This window comes from Lepisosteus platostomus, chromosome 9 (assembly GCF_059453375.1).
Source record: "Lepisosteus platostomus isolate fLepPlt1 chromosome 9, fLepPlt1.hap1, whole genome shotgun sequence".
Classification (NCBI taxonomy): domain Eukaryota; kingdom Metazoa; phylum Chordata; class Actinopteri; order Semionotiformes; family Lepisosteidae; genus Lepisosteus; species Lepisosteus platostomus.
Window position 1 is genome coordinate 28,025,043 of NC_142619.1, and position 22,402 is coordinate 28,047,444.

At 38.5% G+C, this 22,402-nt stretch overlaps 1 protein-coding gene across 2 annotated transcripts in view; it reads left to right on the top strand.

The window, feature by feature from the left end:
- LOC148654703 (receptor-type tyrosine-protein phosphatase beta-like) overlaps nucleotides 1–20,216 on the top strand; it is a 56,869-nt gene extending 36,653 nt beyond the window's left edge. For both annotated transcript variants that reach the window (XM_088644557.1, XM_088644558.1), the window contains 15 exons: nucleotides 2,121–2,270; nucleotides 3,064–3,307; nucleotides 3,701–3,807; nucleotides 4,178–4,283; nucleotides 5,442–5,525; nucleotides 6,800–6,817; nucleotides 6,937–7,018; nucleotides 7,136–7,226; nucleotides 8,377–8,453; nucleotides 9,637–9,771; nucleotides 10,046–10,168; nucleotides 11,511–11,674; nucleotides 13,753–13,888; nucleotides 14,508–14,628; nucleotides 16,456–20,216. In XM_088644557.1, coding sequence (XP_088500683.1) covers nucleotides 2,121–2,270; nucleotides 3,064–3,307; nucleotides 3,701–3,807; nucleotides 4,178–4,283; nucleotides 5,442–5,525; nucleotides 6,800–6,817; nucleotides 6,937–7,018; nucleotides 7,136–7,226; nucleotides 8,377–8,453; nucleotides 9,637–9,771; nucleotides 10,046–10,168; nucleotides 11,511–11,674; nucleotides 13,753–13,888; nucleotides 14,508–14,628; nucleotides 16,456–16,478 — 1,661 coding nt within the window. In that variant the 3' untranslated portion in view covers nucleotides 16,479–20,216. The remainder of the gene's footprint in view (nucleotides 1–2,120; nucleotides 2,271–3,063; nucleotides 3,308–3,700; nucleotides 3,808–4,177; nucleotides 4,284–5,441; nucleotides 5,526–6,799; nucleotides 6,818–6,936; nucleotides 7,019–7,135; nucleotides 7,227–8,376; nucleotides 8,454–9,636; nucleotides 9,772–10,045; nucleotides 10,169–11,510; nucleotides 11,675–13,752; nucleotides 13,889–14,507; nucleotides 14,629–16,455) is intronic.
- The last annotated feature ends 2,186 nt before the right edge of the window (nucleotides 20,217–22,402 follow it).

The following is a 22,402-nucleotide window of genomic DNA, read 5'->3' on the forward strand; positions in this document are numbered from 1 at the left end:
TAAAGAGAAGAAAATAGATCACCCAAAATAAAATACCATTTTAAGGTGTGTGGTTTTTTTTTCCTCCCCCTTCATTAAATTTTTCAGGGCAAAGCAAATGAGGCAGCCCATGTGTGGTGCCGTGTGATATGCGGTGACAGGGCGGCAGCCAGAGATTTGCATCAATTTTACTTGTACTCGAGTGCACTGAACACAGTTAAAGGCGAGACCAGTTTTTTCGATTAGGTGTCGTGCAGGTTATTTCACAAACCTCCTTCTGGTCGAAAGAATGCTAAAGAAGCTTAGGCGAAAAGGTCGAGTTAAATAGAGTTTTTTTACAAAGTTAAGACAGCGGCCCGTGTTCGGGGGGGGGGGGATGTTTGGCGCAGGGTCTCCAAGGTTCTGGCTATGTGCTGTACAGTATGTGCGCTGCAAGCTCGTTATGTAAGAGTGCAGGCTCAGTCACTGCCAACAGGGCGTCCCTGTGAATGAACAGCAGCCTCCCCCTGGACCCGCTTCATATAAATCCATTTAAATAAAGAAAACCAAAAATAGCACCTGCTGCCCGCAGGGCGGAGGGAGGGGTGGTGACTACAGGATTGCATTGGAGAAGTGAGATTTGCAAGATCACTGAAGACGTCAGGGCTTGCGAATCGGCTGCGCAGTTCTGCCAGCGCAGAATCAAATGCTACAGATTTGTCAAAGCGTTTCTCTGAAAAAAAAATGAACAGTACAGTCAATCGCAGCTGTGTCGTGTGCACTACTCTAGTATTCCTCACTTCGGTGGGTTCTTGTACCATAGCAGTCTGTTGCCCAGATGAGACTGGTACAGCATGAGAAACAAAACCAAGACAGCAGTTTCTTTTGGGATGAGCTGTTTATATCCAGGCTGTTTGTTCACTGGAATCAAATTTGGGCTTTGGTAATGTAAAAGACGCTGTTTTTTTAATGAAAGTTGAGGCCATGGGTGCAGAAATATCTGCATTAAACAACTGGAGGAGAATAGTCAGACATCTGCCATAGTGAAGCAGTATTCCCTAGCTGAACTGGAGCAGGGTGGAGAAGCTCTGTCCTTGTTAAACGTGTATGATTTTATAGTGTACAAAAATTAACCCACAGTGAGCATGTAATTTCCTGCTAATCCTGTTATGTGGTAGATTTTAGTCATTTCAGAGGATGGGTCCACGCATTTGCTAAGTTAAACTCCAAATATGTCAGCTCTTAATCCTTTTGCGTCTACAGTATATGGATAAAAAACTGTTACATTGAAAAACATAAAATGTGACAAAAACATTTTCTGATGCTTTTGTATTCAGGTTTGTTTACAGAAAGATCACAGAAAGTGCTATTTTGCCTGAAAGGTCACTCACTGTAGAAATCTGTTTTCATTGCAGTGCAGTTTTAAATATTTATGTCCAACACAGTTTGAGTTCTGGTAATGAAATGGTTGTCCCATTTGAAATGGTTTTAGCATACTGTAAATGAGGGAAGACTTTTTAAACTTAAAATATTTGACACAATTGAGTGTTTTTTTCATAGGGAAAGCTTCCTCAATCGAAACCCGTCCTTAAAACTTTGAACGCACTCCACCCAGCAAATTTATTTTGATTGATTTTTCAAAGCTAATTACTACTGTACATACAGTAGCTCTTACTGTCATAAGGTTTGCATTTATGTGTTGAAATTAGCATCACAGCTTTGACTGAGTGGAACTGATCACCTGGGGCTCTTTACTGTGCAAGTGAGGTTTTCCTCTTATTCCGCCTATTTACAATACTCCCTTTATTAACGCAGACACCTCTTGCCTCGTGCAGATAAAAAGAGCTCTGCTTTTTTCTGGGATTTTCACATAGCACATGGTATTATTTTTTCAGCTAGATATGAATTCAGATGTAACCTACTTTCTTCAATGAAATATTAACTGTGAATTGTCTTCCAGTCAGTGTTGAGCAGTTAGACTTGGCTGAGCTACAGTGTAGACAGACAAACCCCAGATCTGTTTTGAAAAGCAGCACAGCGCTTCTTACAAGCATCTAGATGTCAGTTCTGGGTCGCTTGACCTGCAACAGTCAGCCAACACTGGGTGGGGGATTTCAAATGACTCTGAACCGTGATCGCTCCCTGTTGTGTTTCCCTCTCAGGCCCGCCACTGCCGAGCCTTCACACACGGGTGAACGAGAAGTCGGCTCAGATCACCAAGTCCACCATCTTCTTCAGGTTCAACTGCAGCTGGTTCAGCGATGTCAACGGGGCGGTGAAGTACTTCACCGTGATCGTGGCCGAGTCAGACAGTGAGCTTGTTTCCGAGTTCCTTTGGTTCAACGTATCATTTTATTCTGTCAGGGCTGTGTTTTGTGCGACACAGTGTTGCGGTGTGTGTCACTGCATTACTGCAGCCAGTGCAAATACGGTTTCAGGTGCCTCTGCCAGGGCAACCGAATTTAATTGAATTTGAATTTACTCAAGCTCAGTACGGCCTCTCGAGTGTGTCCATACTGTACGGTAGATGTTCAAAACAAACCTTTCTGCACACAACTGCAAGAAATTCAATATATGGACAGTAGGAGTTCACACCTCTTGTGAAAATGAATTGCCATCAAAACAAATTTTCTTTCCTCAGAATTAGTGTAAAAGTAAAACGTCATAATGCTGCTCTTTTTTATTCAGTCATGTAAAGTAAAAAAAAACAGTCTCATTTTAGTCTCTATAATGAAAAAAGTCAAATGGATTTGTCAGCTGATTTATTTAATGAACCTGGTTAATGGACTTTGTCTCTAACCCCACCCACCTCCTTAAGTCTGTGGATATCAGTATTTCCTCAGGCAAATCAACTAAATGCAGGAATATAAGAGAACTAATGATGTTCGAGTCAGTACTGTATACAGAAATATATACAAGGCAGTTTAATTTCTTGGCCTGCGATTAATTCCTACTGCCTATGAATGCATTACTTTCATAAAATTACTGTCTGTGACTGGATGAATTTTGTCCTCTTAAATTAACCTCAGTAAGATATTTTGTAAGGTTTTTGCTGGATAACTAATGGCCAAACATTTCTCCTTTCCCTCATTGTGTCTGCTTTAGGCAGTGAAAACTCACAGCCTGAACTGCAACACCCACTCCCATCATACATGGACTATAAATTCAACAGTTCCATCAAAGCCTACCAGACCAATTACTTTCCCAGTCGGTGTGCTGAGAACCCTGACAACAGCGTTCAAAGCTTTGAGATCAACCTGGGCACAGGGATGGAGAGTCTGGGAGGGAAGTGTGAGCCGTTTCAGACGAGATTCTGTGATGGGCCGCTGAAATCGAAAACTGCCTACAGGTGCCAATGATCTCACTGCTTCTGCTCTGCAGCACATATTTTCCATGGGAAAAGTGTTTGATTTCATTGCATTATATGTCGTGTTATTTATATTCTTACTGAAGATTGCATGCAAAATTACAGCATAGGAAGCTTTCTGTTTTTAAAGCACCCATGATACAGTATGTGCCTCTAGGCATTATTATTTTTTTAACTCGGCAGTAATATAATCTCATTCACCCCATCCTGTCATTTACCCCTATTCTTTCAAAGACCTTTTATCCCAAAATGAAATTCATAGAAATACTGATTAATATAAGGAAGTCCTTCCAGTCCTGAAATTATCATTTTTGAATGGGATGTCTCTAAAGATGAATTTTTACAGCAGTGTAATGCAGGATTTCATTTTGCTAGGATCAGCATCCGAGCTTTCACTCAGCTCTCTGATGAAGATCAGAAGGAGTTCATCCAGCCGCTCTTTACAGACACCTATTTGTCTCTGCCCTTAATGACGGAGGCAGGTAAGCATGCTGTCAGCATCCCTGTTAAACCTTTTCTTCATCCTGATAGGCTCCTCAGTGACCTTAAAGTTCCAGTGTGAACTTGAATTTCCCAGCTTTGAACAAAGCAGTAAAAAGATTTTAAAAAGCTGTCAAAATTACTCTGCAGTGTAATAATAGCACTATTCTAAAATTAACAGTGTAATACTGCAGAAGCTGAAAACGTTCAAGTCAAGACTTCTGTCAAAAGACGTCTTTCTGATGTTCTTTAGTTTTTTGTTGTTGCAGAACACACAAACATAATCAAAACATTGTCTCTTTCTCTTGAATGCCTAATAGGAAACAGTGCTAGCATGTCCCTGATTGCTTTTTCTCCCTCCTGTTCCACTAGAACCCCTAACAGGAGTCATTGAAGGAATCAGTGCTGGCATGTTTCTCATCGCTGTGCTGATTGGGGTCGCTGCTCTGCTGATCTGTCGTCAAAAGGTCCGGAAAGCGTAAGTGTGGTTTGCCAGTTTGGGTGAGATGCATTAAATATTTTTTGCATTAAAATGCATTAAATTTTTAATTTGTTTGAACATTTTTAACATTCTAAACATTCACCTGTCCATCCATCCATTTCTAACTGCTTTACCTAATACAGAGTTGGAGGGCAGAAACTGTGAGCGCAGAGTGGCACATATTTTGGACAGGATGCCGGTCCCTCACAGGGCACACACAGACACACCCACACACACACTCACACCTGGGCAAATTTTCCCACAAGCCAGTTAGCCTACCAGTATGTCTCTGGACTATGGGGGAGACCAGAGCGCCTGGAGGAAACCCACGTGACACAGGGAGAACATACAAACTCCACACAGACAGCACCCCAGGAATTGAACCTAGTGCCCCAGAGCTGCAAGACAGCAATGCTAACCACCCTACATTTTAAACATGTTAGTTAATTAATTTTGTGTTATGCTAATATTCTTTCAGTTTTGGAATTATCTCCTAGGAAATAAGGTAGGGATGTTATGATTTGTGAACATTAGTTGAGTAGTCAGTTAAACTGTGGATTTCTTTATACTGTAATTGTCGCAGTCTTAAATAGTACATCTTATACATTAAATTTGACGAAAGTACTGTATACGCACAGACAAAATGAATGGTAGTCTAAGAAATTAAAACCAAAACATTTGATTTTTAGTGTGAACTTATTTTTATTAATATTAAAAGACAAGACAATTTCAAGTCACAGGTCCTCATTCCGCTAGCCTGGTTAGCCACTGCGTTTGGTTACAGTAGTGAAAAAAGTAGTTTTTATTTCAGGATGGCTCCCCCCCCCCCCCCGTAGAGCTTCTTGGGAAATAACACTACATGGTGAATACAGGATATTTAAACAATTAAATTTTCCCTCAGAATCTACACATGTAATCTTTTATCATGAGCATACAGTAGGTAGACACTAGCTGACTGCCTAAAACTGAACACTGTTGACAGTCACAAAGTTGGAAACAAGTAAAAACAAATAGTGGTCACGGGCCCTGTAAAATTGCTCTGTGTGCCCTCCTCCAATGCCAGCCCTGCCAGTATTGCCCAGCCCCAGGCCTGCTTAGCTTCTAAATTCTGAGGATGCAAGGTGGATTTCAGAAATGTGTTGTATTTCTTTGCAGAAGTGTAGATGAGAGGTCTACTGTGAGAATGAGCGCTCGGAGGGAGAGACCCACATCTGGCAACGCATACATGGGAATCAGAAGGTAACAGCGTCTTCTCATGCCTCCAGAAAACAATTACAAAGACGTACTGTGACAGTGAGTCATCCTACAGCCCTGGAAATGCATTGAAATGCATTTGAGAACATTCAATGAAATACAGTTTTAAAAATGCACTTACATTTTAAGAAAACGTTGATTTATGTTTATACTGTATATAGTGGCCTCCAAATGTATTTATAACCTTGAAGGACTACGACTTAAAGTTGTTTAAGCATAAATATCCAGGAGTGCATTCACTATTCCTTTGTAAGAAGAAACCAAAAACTAAAGTATTTTATAACTTTTAATGTTTTATGGACAAAAGGAACATTAGTCAAGAAAGGATGTACAGTATAAAATTTCAAAATGTATGATGTCAGGATGTAATCATGCCCCAGCAATTGGAGATTAGATAAGATAAGAGCAATTGGAGATAAGATAGTGATTTAAGAAAAATAATTGTTTCTCACATACAGTATGCTGCACAAGACAGGGAAATTGTGTTTTGCTGGCCTATCTACTGTATATAATGCAATTTCTGAACATGGTATAATAAGTAAATCATGCAGCCTAAAAGCCTGATTCATTTTCGTATTAAGAAGGATGTTTTGCTTGTGTGCTGTGGAGAACAGCACCTTAGTTTTTGTCGTATTTATATATTACAGAGCTAAATAATCTCATTGGTGTCAGTTGGGGGTTTTATTTCTTTTTTATCATGAAATTACAAGGGCTGTTAACCGCAATGATGAAGGCACTCATGGGGCTGTTACAGTGTCTGAGTGCAGGTTTTATCGTGTAAAAACTCAATTTCCCCATCAATCTTAAGTAATGGTATAGGAATTCAGAAATAACAAAGCCATTAAGCATAAATTTAATACAATTAATTGCATTAATATCACATTTTCCATTGTTTAGATCAGTCAAACTGAACACAGCTACTAAGATGTTGTTGCCCAGTATGAACACCCTACTGTCAAATGTGTTTGAAGTGAGAAACATAGTTTAGTGTTTCCTAAAATCAATAGAACCAATTGTTCACTATCTATAATTTCTGATTTCAACATTTTTTTAGTATATGGTCTGTCTGTGGATATTGTTTTTTCAGTTAAATTGTGTTGTAAAAGGTTTAAGATTTAAGGTTTAATTAGAACAACCAAAGTGGAAAATAAAGAAGGAGAATGTTAAAATTATCATATAAACAAGGGATATAATCTGTACTATTAATCTCATTTTAGACTGAATTCAGAATTGATCCCTTTTTTTCTCTTCTTTTTCAGTAATCGTCGAGTTTCAAGGTATGATGTAATGTATCTTCCCAGCATTTGAATTCATGCGTCAGGCATTTATTTTGTTTCTATGTTTTTCTTGACTCCTTGTTTAATTTGAGTTGGGACTTCTTTCATATCTATTACAGCCCTGTCAAAATTGCACAGTTCGAAGCCCACTTCACCAAACTGCAGGCTGATTCCAACTATCTTCTCTCTGAGGAGTACGAGGTAAAATGTAATTCTGTGTGACACACTGACTTGCCCCCTGTCTTTACTCAGTACCTCAGATATTTATTATCAAAAAGTAATTATTTTAATCCATTAAACATACTGCTTTCCCTTCAGGACCTGAAAGATGTTGGTCGTAACCAATCCCTTGACACAGCACTTTTACCTGAGAACAGAGGCAAAAATCGATACAACAATATACTACCCTGTAAGTTTTATTCCTGTTTATGTGTGTAATAACTCCCTTCAGTGTCTGTGTGGTGAAGGTCCAGGACCACTGTGATTATGTACGAAATAAGGTTTATAATTTACCTTATGAAAATTTTATTCATGAAAATGAATAAAACAACATGTATGTTTTCTGTTTAGAGAAACAACATCATATTGAGAATAAGAATACAACTTGAATTCTTATATGCAGATTCAATTTGTCTGTGAAACAGCATAAATGTGATTTGTTCAAAGTGTTATTATGATTTTTCAGGTTTTAGCGTAATGTATAGAGCTTGGTACAATGTGATGCTAAACATCTTGTCATTTGCACACGTCCCTGTAAAGCATTAAGCCTGTGATTATAACATCTTGTGCAGTAGTTATGAAGGGATTATGAGTTATAATGCCATTATGAAGTGGCATTCAATTAAAGTTTTATATTTTTCAGTATGTGTATTTTAAATGTAAACAAATGGACAAATATAATTATTTTTGTGTCCTATATATAATTTATTCACTTAATAGTATTAGTTATATGTTACATTGAATTGAAGTCTATTACAATGCATTACATATTCATTAGAAAATCTTTGTTTAGAGCAAATCTTTTCATAGCTGCCAGTTAGGTAGAAATGTTGTCAACAGTTTGTCCCCTTTGTTTTACATGAATAGGAGAAATGGCAATGAATATTTTCCTAAAAACAAAAAGAAAGGAGAAAACAAATGTTCCAGCAGTGTAGCCTTTTTCAAAGTGTGTTATCTTTGTAAAATATGTTAACTGTACAAGGTACTTTACACAACTGAAATTGATATTAACTAAATAACAAAAAAAATAATGATGATGATATTGTTTAACTTGATTTACCAGATGATAAAAAAATGCTTTGAAACCAAACTTCTCCAAACCCTGGAAGAGCTTACATCTTTTTTTTCCTTCCCACTAGTTATCATGTATCCATTCTTAGTCATGTTAACATTCTAAGAAGGGTGTCTGTAACACTAAAATATCCCAGATTAAGTCCCCGTGCTGGCACCTTGGCAAATTTGCATTACTCGGCTTCTTTATAAACAAGAAATAAATCAGCTCTTTTGCAAATCTATTACAGCGTTGTTTAACATTGACCCATTTCTGTTTCACTTTCCAGATGACTCGACCAGAGTGAAGCTTTCCTATGTCGATGATGATCCATGCTCTGATTACATCAATGCTAGTTACATACCGGTATGTTCATTCAGGGGCCTCTACAGTTTTTCTTGCACCTACTGTATATTCTTTCCTGATTTGTCAAATTTCTGTTCTCTGTTTCACCTCATTTCTGAAATCATACTACAGTACAAAAGAGCAATAATAGATAAGATAAGAAAAAAGATAAGACAACAAGACTAACGTTTTATATCAATGATTTTCCATCATTACTAGTTCAATTGTGATAATAATGTACAGTAGGAAAGGTAGGATCGAATATACTCAAGAATGTATCAAGAATGTTACTATAAAAATAGGTACAGTATATATTTCTAAAAGAAAACCCTGAAACTGTGCGAAAAATAAAAGTTGCAAATGTAATCAACTGGTGTTTTTAAGTTATCTGGTGGTTTCAGAAAGTTTAAAGAAGTTTATGAAAGTCACCTTCATTGCCATTTGGTAATATACAGTACTGTAGGAGGCAGAATACAGAACACAAAACAGTCAGTATCACATCATAAAGGGGAACATTAGGGAATTGTCCCAAGATCAGATCACATATGAAAAGTAGTTTGAGAAAACCATGAAGCGACTGGATGGTGGGAAGTCACTCAAGGTTATTTCTTCTCACCTCACTGGACACCTGCTTAACAGGAAATACTGCTGCTGATTTGTCCGAGTGAAAGAGATTGCGAATAGGGTCTTCCTTATCAGTCAGGGCCAAGGATACTGAAGAAATCGGGAACTCGAGCTAAATACAGAGCTTCTTTTAAACCTCAAATGAGGCAACTGTTTGGTACAGTTCTCTGACTTGCAGTCTCCTGTTGTACCTCTCCTGTTTCACAGAGCCACTGTGATATTTCCATCCATCCATTTTCTAATCAGCTCTTCCAATTCAGGCTCATGGGGGAGCCAAAGCCTATCCTGGCAAGCAACAGGTGCAAGGCGGATACATCCTGGACAGGACTCCAGTCTGTCACGGTGCAGACATACAGACACTCACACACTCGCACCTAGGGCCAGTATTGACAGTTCGAGGCAACAGGGAGGAAAATCACACACAAACGGGGGAAACATATAAACTCCAGGGAGGTAGCACCTAAGGAATTGAACCAAGAGACCAAGCACTGCAGGGCAGCCATGCTGACAACTGTGCCACCAACCCTGTGAGTTTTATCCCTGCAAAATGATTAAGTTTAATCTTTTTGGTTCATTTCAGGGCAACAATTTCCGGAGAGAATACGTTGCCACACAGGGCCCTTTGCCTGGGACAAAAGACGACTTCTGGAAAATGGCTTGGGAGCAGAACGTTCACAATATTGTAATGGTGACTCAGTGCTTAGAAAAAGGAAGGGTGAGTACAGAGGCCAGCCCTTTGGTATTGCTTGTTTTCTGTGTCAGTTTTGAAGAACATTGCCAAACGTTTGAAAAGAAAAAAAGGTTAAATGTCAAAAGCTGTTGTACTGATAAAATGTCAGAGAGATTTTCAAGTGCCTTTCTTACAGCTGTCACAAAGTATAATATGTCTGTCCCTGTCTCTGAAATATGGTTTCTCTCTTGCCTCAATGTACCATCTGTGTGTCTCAAAGGGAGGCTATTATTTTCATTGTGTTTCATCCTTTGTTTAGGTGAAGTGTGATCATTACTGGCCATTCGATCAGGATCCATTATATTATGGTGATCTTGTTGTTCAGATGCAATCAGAATCTGTCTTGCCAGAATGGACTATCCGCGAGTTCAAAATCTGTAGCGTAAGTGTACATTTCTCTAAAAGATATTATTAGCCAAGAGTTTATTGCAAAAGGAGCTTATAAAATAACCTTTTTTTTCCAGAAATACACTTGTTTCAGGAAAAAACAAATTTGTAATGTAAAGTTTGTTCTTGTGATAATATCTGGCATATTTGTTTTATATTTTTAATTAATGCAATTTACATGAGCAGTTTGTTTAACAGCAGCCAAGCTCAATGTGTCTCCGCTGCCGTACCTCCTAATAATTCCTGACATATTTTCCTAGATTTAAAAAAATATTATAGTTAGTATATATTGACAGGGCCCTGTCCTTCACTTTCATCTTATTCTTGGTTCCTCTATCCTGTTATTCACCTCTGCAGCTGCCCCTTGATTAACCCCTCACTCTGAATGGGGTCCTGTCTTCCATCTTCTGTGTCCAGGAGGTTGGCCCTCAGCCAAGCAAGCTGAGACAAATCTTACTATGACTAAACACTCAACCATTTTTCAGTACATTTAATTTCATTCTTGGCTGTTGTTATTCCTTGTGAAATGCTGTTTTCTTCAGTGCTTTGAGTTTACACATATTCTTATCAAACTAAGCAACCTCTTTTACATACTTATATCTCAGTTTGTATTCCTTCATTCTTGAAAGATGGATATGCTGTAAATGTTAGCGACTACCAGCCTTGTTTTTTCCATAGCTGCCTCAAACAGGAGTTTATGTATTTCATTTCCCTTGGCAGGCTTCCAGTTAAATGCCTTTGCTCACTTTTTCTGATTACCGTACTCCAGGACCTAGCATGACAACATTATTTTTGAGGACTGCTTGCTACAGGACTATAGCATACTCCATAATTATAGCACAATTGGAGCCAATAAAGGCCAAAAAGTTGTGATATAACTTATTAACATCTTAACTCATAAATACAGTTTGTTATTTCAAACCTAGATTTATACAGTATATTTTAGTGACAACTGACTATTAATGAGACAGTCCGGTGGTCTAAGTCCCATCTTGTACCCTCTGCTCCAGCTTGTCGCTCATCTCAGGCGACAAATGAGAGGAGACCATGTAGACCGTATATAGTTAGTAGCTAACTGAGCTGCTGATGATTAATAATGGAGATTAAGTGGTTGATGTGTTTTTGTAAGGGGAGATTACAAACCTAATGTTGAAAGAAAAAGGAATATAATTTTTTTCCAGGGAGGTTTTAAAATCCCACTTGAATGCCAAGCAGTGAGGAGCATGTTTATTTTGTTCAGGTGTTCTTACAAAGCACTTCATAAATTGTTAGCTGTGAGAAAATAGCTCTTCAAACAAAAAGGTAGGCTGACATCGCTGAACTCTTCTTCTATCCAGGAGGACCAGGTGAATTTTTCTCGGGTAGTGCGTCACTTTCACTACACAGTGTGGCCTGACCACGGCGTCCCAGAAACGACGCAGTCGTTGATCCAGTTTGTGAGGACTGTGAGGGACTACATCAACCGGACTCCAGGCTCGGGGCCTTCAGTTGTGCACTGCAGGTGAAAGATCAGTAAAGGCTATATCTCATAAACCACCTTTTCTCATGCTTGACTAAGGCACCTTTATGCTTTCTGTTTACTTTGAAGTTGTACTATTTCCTTTTAATTGTACTTGTTTCAGTGTTTGACTTTTTAAATTTGCATTTTGCTGTATTTTATATCTCTGAGTATTTAAATTGTACCATTGTGTTGACCTGTATTGTTTTAAATTGTACTACTATGTACTTTATCTACATTTACGAAGCAAGTAAATAATATGGCCATCATGGCAGTACTGCATCGCGCTTATCTGGCCTGTGAAGGGAATGAAAATTACACAGCTCAGCGGAGTCAGGGCAATGATATTCATTTTTAATAACCCCAGCAAGGTTTTTCCATTTTTGCCAAGTAGCTATACACTATTTATAGTATTTGAAATATATATTTTTTGTATTTATATTTTATTCCACTGTGTGACTATGGAGAATAATGTTCAAGTATGCGTAGGCTGCAACGAAACAAGTAAATGTTTATTCCATGCTGAAAAGAGAAGGAAAGAAACATAACGTTTCAGCTGTGAAGCCTTCTTCAGGTGTCTCCAAAACCAGGAACACCTGAAGAAGGCTCCTCAGATGAAACGTTATGTTTCTTTTCTTCTCTTTTCAGCATGGAATAAACTGTTACTTGTTACTATGGAAAACAATGCCTTTTGTTTTTAAAGCCTACACTGACTTAAGTAATCCTGTTAGAACAGCTGAAAAACGTGCACCACTTTTACCAGATTTTAATTTATGATTAAGTAAAGTGCAAGTGATGGATGTTTTCAATACAATAGAATGTCAGGTAAATCTAGATACCAATATGACATTTTCAGGTCATCTAAGGGCTTAGAAAAAAATTATCTTCTGTCACATAGCTTGCTTATAAATGTTGTTTATGTACCCAGTTAAACCTCTTATTTGTGATGGATAGATTAGGCTAGCATTCAGTCATCTCAGAGGCTCTGTATTATCAATTTTAAGCTCATGAATGTCTCTTGTGTCATTCTTACTGTTTGCTTTGGCTCACAGTGCTGTAGCAGACTGAGGTTCTAATTTGTACAAACTGTAATACATACTCCAATTGCCAATTGTGCATACTGTAGTAAATACTCCAATTGCCAAACAAGAGCAGAAGAGAGAAAGGATAACTCCGATAGGCATAACAGTACTGCCGCACTCTTAAAAAGTGACATTAGCTAGCTTTGTTTCCAATTCAGCATTGCATTTTCAGCCTGAACAATGAACACAAACATTTTAGTTCAGCAAAAGCAAGGAATCACTTGCTCTGCTAAAGGCGACAGTTCACTGCGGCTTCTTTCTTATACTCTCTATAGCTGTGCCTGATGTGTCTTGCTTGGTGCTCTCTCCAGGCTGTATATCACATTCATGAATATGATCCCTTGGATCTTGCTTTTGAACTCAGTAATGTCTTGAAATTCTGTTCAGATGTTAGCCAGTGTTCTTCAGTGTTTTTCTTCTAATGAGCAGAAATCAGTTACTTTTATGTAACCTGTGCTTCTGATCAAAACCAGAGCTCTGAATGTGCAGCAATGTCATTTTCTTCACTTGAACTTCTTAGACAGCATCTCCTTGTTTCCTTTTATTTTAGTACAACAGGAAGTTTTATTCTTTGTGTGAAGGTGTTTCCATATTAACTTGCTGTAACCAAAGCATTTTAACTGTGTCATGTTAATTCCAACTGTAAATGACAATTCTGCCGCCTTCTGATTTCATTCTGCAGAAAACTTTATTTTCCCTTTTTAGTTGCTTGTCAAAATTGGTCTAATACTTGTGAACTAGAATTTGGGTCTAGATGACACAAAAATCCAAACTTCCTCCAAAGAAGAGATGTACAAAACTACAGTATGTGGAAGCATCTGGATTTTTTTCCCCCAGGGATGCAATGCTATTTAGCATCCAAATTGAAATTGATGAGCATTATATCCAAAAGTTCCTTTCTTGCCTGCTCAACTTTGACCTTTAAGCAGAGGACATTGCATCTTTTAAATGATCTACTTATTGATGAGTTTGCTGTTTGTTGTTTTGTCCGTTGGGCAGTGCTGGAGTTGGCAGAACTGGCACATTCATTGCCTTGGACAGAGTCCTCCAGCAGCTGGACACCAAGGATACCGTGGATATTTATGGCTCTGTCTTTGATCTGAGGCTTCACCGGGCCCACATGGTGCAGACAGAGGTAATTTATGTTCTATTTCAATCAAGCATAGATGATTTCTTAGTACTTCTTAGTTTTTTCAAATCAAGTTCAGAACAGTTTCTTCAGGTCTGTAGGTTACAAGCTACAGTATTGCAGGAAGGAAGGTTGGAGTGTTTGCATGTTTTGGTCTCTAACAAATCTCTTAATGTCCTAAATCAGCTTGTTAGCAGCTTAAAACGCGGGCTCACCAGCCCTTCCACACCAGAGTTAGATTACCCTGGGATAATGTGTTCTAACAACACATCTGTTAAGTTTTGATTTTTGAACTACCCTTTTTTTAAAGCTAATAACAAAATAATCAGTTCTCCAGACATATTGTACATGTTTTCTTTTACTAAACACAGTCCAAAGGAGAATAATATTGAAGTGAAAATGTAGGCAAACACAGAAAAAGCATTGTAGTGTAACAGAACGCAATGGTCCTCAGCCAGATAATGCGTTGCCTTTTAATTTGACCTATCAACGAATCATTTGATCGACACAGTTTCAGTGTTGCCATTAATAAGATTAAGGTTAGTGTGCTCTGCATATTGTGATCTGATGCACAGCAGGTCATTTGGAACAGGCTTCAATGGAGACTTCAATCTCCCTCTTGCAGTGCCAGTATGCCTACTTACACCAGTGTGTTAGAGACGTGCTGAGGGCAAGGAAGCTACGAAATGAACAGGAAAACCCACTCTACCCAATCTACGAGAATGTCAACCCTGAGTATCACAGAGGTAAGACTGACGCTTGTCTCATACTCACCATCTCTCCATCTGTGAGGCTATGGGAGGTGCCTGTGACATAAGATGAGGGGGTTAGCTCAACCTCTTTACAATTCAGAGCACAGATAATTCATTAATAATAATAATTGCTAACACTTATGTAGCACTTTTCTGGACACTCCACTCAAAGCGCTTTACAGGTAATGGGGACTCCCCTCCACAACCATTGTGCAGCACCCACCTGGATTATGCGACGGCAGCCATAGTGTGCCAGTACGCTTGCCACACCTCAGCTATCAGTGGGAAGAGAACAGAGTGATGAGCTAATTCATAAATGGGGATTATTAAGAGGCCATTAATTGATAAGGGCCAGTGGGAAATTGTGCCAGGACACCAGGGTAACACCCCAACTCTTTTCGAGAGATGCCCTGGGATTTTTAATAACCACAGAGAGTCAGGACCTCAGTTTTACATGTCATCTGAAGGACGGCACCTTTTTACAGTATAGTGTACCCGTCACTATACTGGGGCATTTGGACCCACATGGACCACAAGATGAGCGCCCCCAGCTGGCCCCACCAACACCTCTTCCAGCAGCAGCCTTAGTTTTTCCCAGGAGGTCTCCCATCCAGGTATTGGCCAGGATCAAAGAAGAGTGTTTCTTGAAGTGTTGATCTTTATATAAGTTGCCCAGCAGATCGTATCTCCTCTGGACAAGGAGAAATAGCTACAATGGAAAGTCTTATTTCCACAACTCACCAACCAAGCAGAGTGAATCTATCAGCTCAGTTAAATGTCTTGATTTTCTGCCCAGAGTTTGGTAAGCCTGGACCACACGGTGGCGCAGTGGTTAGCACTGATGCCTCTAAGAAATTGAGCCCTAGGTTCAATTTCAGGCCCAGGGGTACTATCTGCATGGAGTTTGTATGCACTCCCTGTGTTCCTGGTGCTCCGTTTTCCTTTCACAGTCCAAAGACATAATGGTAGATTCTGGGAAAACAGGCCATTTTGTGAGCGTATCTGTGTTCATGTCTGTGTTTTCCAAGCAATGGTAACACAGGTCTGGGTCCAGGTGTACCCTGTCTTACACCCGTTGCTTCCTGGGATAGGCTCCAGCTCCCCCGCGACCCTAAATTGGAGGAAGCAGTTAGAGAATAGATGGATGGAGTTTAGTCAAATGCTGTAATCTGAACGGTGTCAAAATTATATACTTCCAGCATGTCATTTCATTGTGTAAACTCTTGTGTGGCTGAAACAGCTACTTAGATTAGTGAATCACCGGAGTTAAGAGATCTAGACAAACATAGGACATACTAGACCAGGAGTATTCAAGTAGCCCTTCCACTTGAGCTCATTAGCAGCTCTGTCAATCTTGTTTTGAATTAGTTAAATAAATAAGGAGCTGGTAGTTGCAAAATTTGTGATGGAGTAGACTGGATGGTATGAAGGTTAAGATGTCCTGTAATGAGTACAACAAGCGAATAATGAGCTGCAGATGGGAATGATTCCTTTAAGGAGCCATGCGGGACATTATTTATTCCAACACAAACCATTCTGCTTTGCTATGCCGGGCTTCGTGTTGCATTGGTGTTATGCATATTCTTTGTATCCAGACTTTTTATAAACTCTGGCATCATCCATTTCTTGATTGAAGTGCTGTAAATTTAAATTTGTCATTCAAATACTGTTAATCTGCTGCTATGTACTGTGACACCCCTAAATATTTAAGGGATATAGTTTTGCTTCACCTCGGTTATTACTTTATTTAAAGGTATCGATATGTACACTTTCCTTAAACCCTTACTTTAACATTAACAGTCCTGTTTGTTTTTTCTTTAGATATGGTGTACACAAGACGCTAAAGAATGTAAGGACTGCCTCGATTCTGAGTGAAGATAAAACCCCTCTACTGACTCCCTTTCCAGTTTTCACAGTCAAAGCTCTGCAGGGACACACAGCAATTTATTTTTTACAGTGTTTATACATTTTTAGATTGTTTATATTTAAATATTATAGAGAGTATTGTATATACTTGCATAAATGAATAATATTTATGTAAATATGTATTTTTTCATGTTATTCCTATACCAGTGTTATGTTTATTAAAGCACATAAGCTATTCTGTTATTTGCACACTATTGTTAACTCTAACAATGTCAAAGCCGATTCTGAAATGTTTTGGAATGCATTGGTTCTGGTGACCTCATCAAGGAAATGCATCCGCAAGTGCGATTGATCTGACATTACTCTCAAGAATGCGTTATGAAATTACAGTAATAAAACAAAGTACAGTTCAACTGAAATTTCCTAAGTTCTTCTGAAGAACCTCCTCTGATTCTTTGAAACATTTGCAAAAACTAGTAGTGCAGAAGAATAGGATAACAACAGGAGCATATGACCCAGTTTAGCTAATGTGTGGTGCCCTGTTTGGAGTATACAACATCCAGTTCTACTGGTCTTTGACTATTGAGAATAGTTCCAAGTAAATTATGAATTCACTTCATGATTCTATTTAAAAAAATATAAACCAAGCTGGAATGCAAACAATTACTTCCAGGAAACTCTGTGTTGACTGGTTTGTACAGTATAGCCCACAGGAATTATTTTGGAAAACACAACTGCACAGTGGTTTCTGGAGAGTAAAAAAAAAACAACCCCCTTTTTCTCTGACAAGTCTACTCACAGTCTGTTCGGAGCAGGGAATCGCCTTTCTTCATCGGGGAGGACTGCGTAGCTCGAGATATGAAAAAAGTTGTTTTTATTTTGTCCAGTAGGTCAAATAAACAAATACGAGTTCTCAAAACTTCAGAGCCCAGTTACACAGAACGTGTATATTTAGACAGCATTGCTATAGTCCGCCTGCTTCTGAAGGCCAGAGCTCTGTCTGTTAACAAAGAAAAGTCATTATCAAGAAGATGTTTCCCTTCTTGCATTGCTGCATACAGTGCAGATAAATCCACTCAACTACTCTTTCAGTTTGAAGCAAGCAGTTAACATTTTAACACTCTAGTCCTTCTCCACTAGTAGATCGGTTTTTGTTTATTCTTTCCATTCTGGTTTGTTCATTTCATAGGACAAAAGACTACAAAACATAATAGTTGATCCATTATCGTTGGAACATGAAGTTAATTTTGAAGTTGAACTAGACACTATTAAGCTGTGCTTTTACATTTTTCATCAAGAAGCTTATTTAACCCATTTCCAGGTTTCTAACCTGGATCGTGATGCTTTGTTTAATCAGTGTTCAAACGTATTTAATATGTAGCTCAGACAAGGCCAGCCTTCATTGCATGTGTGATTTTTAGAAAATTTCCTCAACACAGCTCACATCTGCACTGCATTAACCATACACACAAGACAGGAATCAGTTCTGACCACAAACCCTCACAGCACAGGCCACATAATACTACCAGCAGCAGAAACATCGGACTGTGTCATCTGCATATACAGTACAAGTTTTGCACATTTTGATATGGAATATACATTTTTAAAGTGTAAATTTACAAATTCTTGTAGGGAAAATACTACAATACAAAATACTACACAAACATTGGTGTTCTTAATGAATCCGCTCACCATACAAAGAAATTAGGTTATGGCATTCTGTTTCTCTGTTTATTACCAACCAGGATAGCTAAAGCTTTCAAAGCAATGTAGATTCTTCTGTTACAGTGGTTACATTTGAGTGTTAAATTTGAGGGGCTGATACAGAAGTATAGATTTATATATTAGATATATATTATGCTAATTAAAAGTGTGTTAAATCTTGGAGATTAAGTGTTAAATTACATTTAAAAAACATATCTAAAGTATTGCAAGAAAAAGATGTTTTAAATCATTTGCTGTTGATTTAAACATAAAGCACTAAAACTAAGCACTAAAATGCAGGTGGGACTGAAAAAGGGCTGTGGAGGGCTTTACAAAAGTTTAGAAAGTCGAAGAATATTTAAAACATTTGACCTTCAGCTACCGTCTTATAACGTGCTTCGTATTTTCATTACCAGGAGCAAAATTAACTTCTCTTATCTTGAGCTCTGTCTGCTCCAATTCAAAATTGCAATTTCCTTGAATAGGACTGGTAACATCATGCACTGTATCATTTTTCAGACTTCGGTGCCTCTTTTGAAGGGTGTGTTGAATCTCTATGGCGTTTGTTCTCTTCTGTTTGCTACAGTTCAGTGTAGTTCTTAATTTCGTTGTTAGGTATTTATGTAAACAGCTGGCACACTCAGGATGGTCCTCAGAAATGAATATAAGAGCGTTATGTAGCATAACTTTGAACTGTTATGATGTTTTCCAGGTTTGTGACTCCTGTTGTATCATTTTTTGGTTCTTAAGACATGTAGCAGAAATACAGTACACATGGCTTTCAAAATATATTGTGTTACATAATTCTTTATGCAATTTTATTGTAACCATCTATGCAGGTTGGGTTATTGGAAAATATAAGCTTGCTCTAAAATTAAAGTGCATTAATAGCTATTTTTGTGTAAAAGCAATGAGGAATGCAGGCATAAGCTTGATGATCTGCTACAGAAAAAACGTTACTGTTGTAATACATTGTATTTGCTGCTGTTTCAACCCATGCCGTAATATATTTTTATGACAAAAATCTTGACCAGCAATATTGATTTAATTGTTTGCAGCATCAGGTGTCACATAGGCTTTGCTATAGTGTGGTTTCAGCTGTGGAGCCTTCTTCGAGTGCGAGGAACCCTTCTGCTCACGCCCGAAGGAGGCTCTCCAACCAAACCTTGTATTTCCTTTCTTCTCTTTTCAGCATGGAATAAACCTTTACTTGTTCCTTTGCAGCCTACACATGCTGACGCAGCCGCCTACTTGAACTACTATAGTGACTATTAAGACTATTATCTATTTAGAACTCGAGTAACATCAAATCATATTGCCCGTGTATAACAGGTTAAAACTTTAATGCAGTGCTTTGTAGTTAATGCTGCAGTTTGAGAACAAAAAGTAGCTAATAGATTTGACTAACAATCAATTGACATTAGCTGCTGGAGAGCTCACTGCAATAAAATTTTGGATCAGAAAGAAGAGAGAGAATTGTAATGCACTATGCTTAGTCTTGCAGGACAAACACAGCAGCAAAGCAGGTGATACCTTCCGCCATTCCACCATGTTAAGTAAAACCATTATATGCTGGAGAAAAGCTGTTAAAATCTTGAAGTTTTTGTAGTTCTACTCTCAATCTTGGTATATGCACTGGGTTGCACATTGTGCTGCATACTGTATACATGAGCTCTGAAATTTCATATTGTCTGTACTGTTAGAAAAGGGCGTTGAGACCATTTATATCTAAACAGTTTTGAATTAGTAATGACATACATTGGTATTTGGTAGAAAATTTGCTCCCTTAGCAAACAAACCTTTCAAAATTGATACAATATTGCTTATTTTGAGTGTTAAAATATTGCCTTTGTGGATAGGTTGCGCAGTGTTTCTTCAAAACATACATTTTATGTTATATGTAGGAAGACAACAAATCTTCCTAATGAAACAATCTATGTATGTTACATAAGTGCCAGTTCTCATTTATATGTTCTATGAATGTATTTAATTAAAGTTTTACACATTATAAATTGTGTTGTTTTGTGTTTTCTCAAAATTGTCTTTCTTGCCAGCACACTATAAATTGTGTTGCGTTGTCCACTTCTTTTCTTCCTTTCAAGGACTCATGAAATAATAAAAAATGAAGAAGATAACTTGGTGTCAAAAGTTCCCAAGCTTGGAGCCATGAAAGGGGGATGAGTTGTGTCATTTTGCCTTTCTGGATACGATCGTGGTTGTATAGACAGGAGTATGAATTCACAAGTTCAGTGCGACCGGGTCATAAAAATGAGACCTTAGTCAGATTGTGAAGCTGTTGATGTTGTCCAACCCTTGATTAGAATTCCTTTGTTTGGTCTTCATGTTACAAACATGGGGGATTTTAATGAATCCTTACAGCAGTGTTTTACAGTAGTTCTGTGGCAAAAGCTTTTTTTAAAATCTTTTAAGGTCTGTGCACTGTACTGTAGCTTCTAGTTCAGACTGCTGCTGTGATCTCCCCATTATGCTCCAATTTCTGGATCTTCTTTTATCATCTTCATCCCTTCAATTCTCTGCTGAACAGGTGTTATTATCTGGCTTTTCAGAAATTGAGATTGGATTTTAAAGCTCAGCTTACCTCTCATAACCTTTTGCAGTACTGTGTCCTTGAAATGTTCAGCATTGTCCGTCTTCTTTGGTTTCTTTCTGCTCCTTAAAATCACAAAAGGCTTACCGCTTTGGTCTCAACAGCATTATACAAGTTTCCGGTAAAGTTAGCCATGGCTATTATTTTAAGTTTCTCTGTCCATTTAGCAGCTTCCGAGAGGAATCTGCTGCAAGCAGGCCTGTGGGCTGAACCCTATCACCAAGCTACTAAGACACAAGGGTATCAGGGTATCAGGGTTTCATCTACCCTGTGTCTATTTCTGCTCCATTTTCTATTGATCATGTATGTTCTCCTGCAGCTCCAACCTCTTTGTGCTTATTTTGAAATGTGCTATCCATATAACGTTTTTTTTACTGAATTATTATTATTATTATTATTATTATTATTATTATTATTATTATTAGCAGTAGTAGTCGTCTATTGTTTAATAATAATTACTGTTTGTGTCTATTGTTTTCATTACCTCAGACATATCCACAGAAGTCCGTGTCATTATTTTCAATGGGTAAATCTGAAATCCTTAGTCAGATGCCACTCATTCCTGGTCTGATTTATATGCCCCGTAATCCAGAGGTACATTCAGTAGCACAAGGAGAGCTACATTGTGACATGAGCATAAAGGGGTAATTTAGAGACACTAAAGTTTCCTGGCTAGCAGGACTAACTCCTAATCCTGCCTGAAGTCTATAAACCATTCTTATTCACTCACACCCAGATCACTCTCCAACTGCTTCTTCAGCATTAGCTGGTCCAGAGATCCCGAGCCCACTGACATTGCTAGAGCTCCTGTGGCCATATGGCAATGGAGCTGTTTGACTTTTTTTAACCAATAAAATTATTTTACTCCATTCTTCACATGCCAGTCAGCAGCTCCTATAGCCTAATCAGGGCATAGAATCCCAAGACACCTTCTGAAAAAAATACCATTTATCTTGCCTAAAGAAGAAGCAAAAGTAAAAGCTTGAACAAACAAATGTGTCTTTGACTCTAGCACACAGGGAGGGAGAATCCCTTATGCATCCTTGCAAATGCAGAGGATTTAGGCAGTCTGTTCTACTAAACCTGTTAATTCAGCTGTCTCTTAGAGATGATTCTCTCTAGATTATAAACAATAGCAGATTTCCTCTTCTTGCTAATAACCTGAAATTATGAGTCTCACCATCAGCAGCAAAACAAATATTTTTAGAACCCACGTCACTAATGAACTGGGCTAAAGCAGGCGTTCATTCCAACCCATTTTCTACCCACTTCATCCAATTCAGGGTGGCCAGGAAGCAGGAGCCTATCCCAGCAAGCAACAGGCTCAAGGAGGACCCTGAACCAGATGTCAGTCCATCACAGGGCACAAGAAGACACAAACACACACCCACACCAGGGCCAATTTTCCCAGAAGCCAATTAACCTACCAGTAGTTCTGTGAACTGGAGGAGGAAACCACATCACCCGGAGGAAACTCATGCAAGCACAGGGATAACATACAAACTCCACACGGATAGCCTCCCTGTCCAGAACTGAACCAGGGCCCCAGAGCTGCGTTCAGCGATACTAACCACTGCTTCACCGTGACGT